The 6,000-nt window shown below is 40.9% G+C and overlaps 1 protein-coding gene across 1 annotated transcript in view; it reads left to right on the forward strand.

Annotated features, from left to right (window-relative positions):
* Nucleotides 1-6,000, forward strand: part of Adcy1 (adenylate cyclase 1) — a 144,493-nt gene that overhangs the window by 135,431 nt on the left and 3,062 nt on the right. Inside the window, exons 16-18 of the mRNA XM_026399504.2 lie at nt 111-257; nt 777-875; nt 4,596-4,710. Coding sequence (XP_026255289.1) covers nt 111-257; nt 777-875; nt 4,596-4,710 — 361 coding nt within the window. The remainder of the gene's footprint in view (nt 1-110; nt 258-776; nt 876-4,595; nt 4,711-6,000) is intronic.

Raw genomic sequence — 6,000 nt, forward strand, 5'->3', positions numbered from 1 at the left:
CTATCCCCCTGTCTGTAAAACAGGCTGGGCCCATGCAGCCTGGATTGTCCCTAGCCCAAGTGCTGCTCTGTCTACCCCTGCCTGGCAGGATGACCCTTCTGTTCTTGCAGGACCTCTACTATCAGTCCTACTCCCAGGTGGGTGTCATGTTTGCCTCTATCCCCAACTTCAATGACTTCTACATCGAGCTGGATGGCAACAACATGGGAGTGGAGTGTCTGAGACTCCTCAACGAGATTATCGCTGACTTTGATGAGGTGAGGCCATGCTGTATTGTCTGCTTCCATCTTACTGATTGGTTTTCCCTGCACCTACTCCAATATGTTATGCTCTTTAGATGTGTAGGGAGTAAGCACACACATCTCCTTTAGGGTCCAGGTCAGTTGTGACAATTAAAAAAGGAGGTGTTTACACTAGGATGGGAGACAAGAGCTTGACATCTACAGTGACCAGGGCTGTGCAGCTTCCTCTGTAGATGGGCAGGCAGTTGGGTACCTCCAGGTATCTTCTCCAGTCAGATACTGTGTCTGCCTGTTGCTGCCGTCACCAGAGACCCCATTTCCCCCAATGACTGTGAGCTCAGTTGCAGGGGCAGGGATGGGTCTTGACCATTCCTCCTTGCTGCCTTTTTCAAATGCAGTCCCAGAACCTATCTGGCATCCAAAAGAAAGAGGTTGGGTTGCTCTGCACAATGTATTGGTCAGCTTCCGAGTTGCTCCCAGTAGCTGATGACTACAAATGTTCTATAATGTTTAACTGTCTTGTTTTTGACAAAGCTCATGGACAAAGAGTTTTATAAGGATCTAGAGAAGATCAAGACCATTGGAAGCACTTACATGGCTGCAGTGGGGCTGGCGCCCACAGCAGGAACCAGAGTGAGTAGTGCCCCTGTTGTGCCTGGGCCTGGGTCCAGTCCTGCTCCAGTGGACTCTGGGACCCCGGGAAGGTCCCCACACTGGGGTTGGTTTTCCTTTCATTGGATCAGGAAAGTGGATCCCAGCCTATCTTGTCAAGTTGCTGGCTCCTTCCAGACATGATCTCTTAGGGAAAATCCACACAGAAAGTTGATCACAAGGGCTTGTCTAGCTTTGACCCACCCTCTTATCCCTACTTGCTCCCTCTTCTTCCTTCCAGCACTGCACCACTGAGTATTCTCATTCCTCAAAGAAGAACTGTGAATATGGAAATAAATATGGTTAATAGATCTATAGCTATTAAATAAATTGATTCAGTAATTAACATCTTGCAAAACAGAAAGCAGCAGGTCCAGACGCATTCATTGTAATAGTTTTTTTTTCATGAAGAATTTTATGTATGTATATAAGTTTGTGGTGCTTGGAATTGAACCCAGGGCTAAGCACATGCTGGGCAAGTTTTCTACAGCCCCCAGATGCATTAATTGGCAAATTCTACCATTCAAGGAAAAAAAAAAATGATACCAATTATCTTCAGTTTCTTCCAGAAGATAAAAACAGAACACTGCTAACTTATTCTCTGAGGCCAGCATCACCCTGATCAGAAATTCAGACAAAAATACACAAGAAAGGAAAGCTATATACTAGTATTTGTCATGAGTATGCATTAGAAAATTGAATTCAGTAACGAATGAAAAGAATTATGAACTAAGACCAAGTTAGATTCATTCCAGATATATAAGGCAGGTTCAACATTACAACTTGTGTGAACTTCATCACATCAATAGGATAAAGAGGAAAAATGATTTCATCATATTAATCTAGGTAGAAGAATCATTTAACTATATCCAACACTCATTCCCAATAAAAACTAGGTAAACTGTGAATGTAAAGAAACATCCTCTACAAAACAAACAAAAACAAAACAAAACAAAAAAAACCCTATAGCTTAATATCAATTAGAAACTTTCACCCTAAGATCAGGAGCACAGTAAGAATTTCCTCTCTCTCTAATCCTTTTCAACTTTGTATCAAAAGTCCTATCTAAGCAATAAGACAAGAAGATAAAATGAAAGGCATGCAGATTGGGAAGAAAGAAAATTGTCTTTGTTTGCAGATAGCATGATTATCTGTATAGTAAATTTGAAAAAATCAACAATAAAGAAAATCCTGGAATTAGTAAGTGATTCTAGCAAAGTTGCAGGATATAAAGTTTAATATATAAAATTTAATCGCTATCCTATATATCAGCAGTGAACAATTGGAATTGGAAATTACGAACACTACACCATTTACATTAGCACCAAAAAAATGCTAGGTATAAATCTAACAAGATATATACAAGATCTATATGAAGGAATACAAAGCTCTGATAAAAGAATTCAAGAAAGGTATAAATAAGTGGAAATGTATTCCATGTTTTTGCACAGGAAGAATTAATATTATCAAGATTTCGGTTCTCCCTGACTTGATCTGTAGATTTAATACAATACTAATCAAATTCCCATCAGGATATTTTATGATATTCACAAACCGATCCCAAGTTTATAATTAAAGACAAAAGGTCCAGCATAGCAAACACAATATTAAAGAGGAAGAACAAAGCTGGAGGACTAACAATGTCCAGCTTCAAGACTGAAAATAAAGCTACAGTAATCAAGAGAGTATGGTATTGGGGAAAGAACAAAGAGATCAATGAATTAGAATAAAGAGCCCAGAAATAGACCCACACAAATATATATAGTCAACTGATCTGTGACAAATGAAGAGAAATGATAGTCCTCTTAACAAATGATGCTAGAACAACTGGATATCCATTAAAAAGAAGAAAAAATATAAATGCAGACCTCGTACCCATCACAAAAATTAACTCAAATAGGTAATGAACCTAAATATAAAATTCAAAACTATAAAATGATTTCTGGTTTGGTGATGACTGTTTAGAGACAATACCAAAAGCATGATCCATGAAAGAAAACAATTTTAATTTGGGGTTTATTAAAATTAAAAACTCCTACTCCATGAAATATATTAAGCAAATGAAAAGTCAAGCCACAGGCTTGGAGAAAATCTTTGCAAACTACCTGATAAAGGGTTTATATCTAAAATATACAAAGACTTCTTAAAATCCAATAATAGAAGGAAAACAACCTAGTTAAAAAGTGAACCAGAACAGGCAGTTTACCAAAGAAGATCCATGGTAGGCATCAGGAACTCTCATCCATTGTTGGTGGGAAGAAAAATGGTACAGCCACTGTGAAGGCAGTTTGGCAGAATCTTATTACAAAGCTGAACGTAGTCTTATCCATGCTGTCTAGACAATTGCCGTCATTGATATTTATCAAAATGAGATGCAAACTATGTCCACACAGAAATAGAAATGTGTGCAGCTTTATTGATTGCAGCTTTATTATCACCGAAACCTGTGAGCCCTTCAATTAATGAATGGGTGAACAAATTCTAATATATTCATAAAATTGAATATTATTAAGTGATAAAAAGAAATGAGCTCTCAAGTCATAAAGAGACATGGTGAAACCTTAAATACAAATTACTACATAAAGGAAGCCAGTCTGAAAAGCCTACCTACTTGGGAGCTGGGATTGTGGCTCAGTGGTAGAGCGCTTGCCTAGCACGGGCGGGACCCGGGTTAGCTCCTCAGCACCACATAAAAATAAAGGCATTGTGTTGTGTCCATCTACACCAGAAAATAAATATTAAAAAAAAGCCTACCTACTGTATGATTCCAATCACATGACATTCTAGAAAAGAAAAAATTATGGAGGCTATAAAAAGATTAGTGTTTGTTGGGGTTTGGGGAAAAGGAGAAATGATTAGGCACAGAAGATTTTTAAGGCATTGAAACTATTTTGTGTGACACTGGTGGTAGATGTGTGTCACTGTATGTTATGCATTTGTCAAAACCCATTAAATACACAACACTAAGAATAAGCCCTAATGTTAACTGTAATCTTTGGGTGATAATTTTATGTCAGCATTGGCCCTTCAGTTGTAACAAGTGTACAGAGGAATGGGTGATTTTAGCAATAATGGGAATTCTATGTGGAGGAGGATGGGAACATGAGAACTTTATATAATCTACTCAGTTTATTTATAAACCTAAACCTGTCCTGAAAAACAGTCTGCTGATTTTTTTTTCAAGGCATTAGTTCTCTGATGTTGAGGGATAATAAAATTTTCTTTAGAAAATAAAAATTAGAAACCTTACAACTGTTACTCTTTCATGAAAAGACTTCAACACACACACACACACATAGTCCCAACAGGAAGGAAGTTGGCGATGCTCCCTGGCATAGTTCCTCTGTCCTTGCTTTGTTCATTTGTAGTGGGTGATGACAGCATTATCTGAGTAGGAATTTGAGCAGGTCTCCCAATCCCAGGGCTCACCAGCCTGCAGAGGGGCATGACCAGGTTTGCATGGTTTTAGGAGACCTGTCTCTGTCCCTTGGGAGCCAGTGTGGACAGTACCCTGCCTTACTCTCCAACCCAAATGGGACTGATAAATGTGCCCTCAACCAGATACCAGCAGCAGCTACAGTTTCCAGGGCTACTGTGCTTTAATGTAGGAATCAAATCACAGACCCAGGACTGGTGCAGCTGGCCTGTGTCCTTCTGCAATGGCACCCTCCAAACATAATGCTTTCATCTGTTCATGCCTAGACTAAGAAGTCCATCTCCTCCCACCTCAGCACACTGGCTGACTTTGCTATTGACATGTTTGACGTCTTGGATGAAATCAACTACCAGTCGTACAATGACTTTGTCCTCCGAGTTGGTAGGTGGCTCTAGACCTATCCCATCTCTATTGGAGAATACCTTTCCTATTCCTACCTGAGAGAGGGCTACAGGTTCCTGGTCTTGTTGGAGGGAGAGTGGCACCCAGGAACACATGGGGGACATGGGACAGCCTTGCCTCTGAAAGTGACTTGTGGAAGTATGGATGCTTCAGAAAAGGACTTAGGACATAAGAGTCTTTGTCCAGCTCATGAGATATGCTAGAAATCTAAGTTGTTGCAGAGTTGTTTAGAGGCACCTCTGTGTACACACTCAACTGGTGGAATAGTGTCCTTTCAGCTCATTGGTGCTAGCTGCAGCGGCTGAGGCATGTGGATCCCCTTAGAAAGAGACCTTGGCTAGAGCCCATTTGTGGAACCCAGGCAGCTCCTTCCCTGGCCTGTGAAGTGAGGAAAGAAAGCTAGGTGTCTAAGTTCCTTTCTAGCTTTTACAAAACTATGGTTTGTTGATGGGGGCAAGGTGTTAATTCCCAATTCACCCTTTTCTGAGATGTAGATAGTTTATAAGAAAACTTCATGCTAGTCCAGAATCCAATAAAACCAGATATTTATGGTTACTTTCTTTCTCTTCCAAATGCTTGCTTGCTTCCTTCCTTCCTTTCTTCTAGTCTAGTATGTAGTTAAACTAGAGATTTATGGTTGTCCTATAATTCAAATATCTAGTGGCCTTTAAAACAAACTTGGGTGGTGCTTAAGTGTGAGGGAGGCAGTTATGTACTTCGAAGTCATGGAAAGCTGATGTCCTTAGATGCCAAGTTCTGTTTTAGCATGGTGTCCAGCCTGAAGGTAGGGGAAGGGTCAGCCACCATCCCTCCTCCCTAGCATCTGGGCCTCCTCTTGAGCCTTAGGCTCCAGTTACTAGACGTACTGATGTAACCAGAATCAGATTTGGTGGTGGGTTGGAGAGATTCTGTTCCTTCATCTCCCACAAAGGAAGACATGCCGTGGTCAGCAGCCCTTGCAGTAGTACTGCCCAACAGGCTGGTCCCAACTCAATCTCGTCCACCTAGGACGAGGTTTCCAGAGTTGACATAAAAATAGGTTCATAAGCACAGAAAGAAGGGAAGATAAGATGTGGCATCTGCTCCTATCAGACTTGGTCTCTGGGACAGTGCCAGTGGGCTGTGATGAATCCCCTGGCTATCCTGCCTAAGGCCAGGCCAGGGCAGCATAAGAAGTTTTGTGCCCCATTTACAGGGAAGGAAACCCAGGCCCAGAGAAGGTAAGCACTTTGCCAGAGGTCTCACAAGGGTGATTCAGACTCAGGTGCA

This window comes from Urocitellus parryii, chromosome 3 (assembly GCF_045843805.1).
Source record: "Urocitellus parryii isolate mUroPar1 chromosome 3, mUroPar1.hap1, whole genome shotgun sequence".
Taxonomy (NCBI): domain Eukaryota; kingdom Metazoa; phylum Chordata; class Mammalia; order Rodentia; family Sciuridae; genus Urocitellus; species Urocitellus parryii.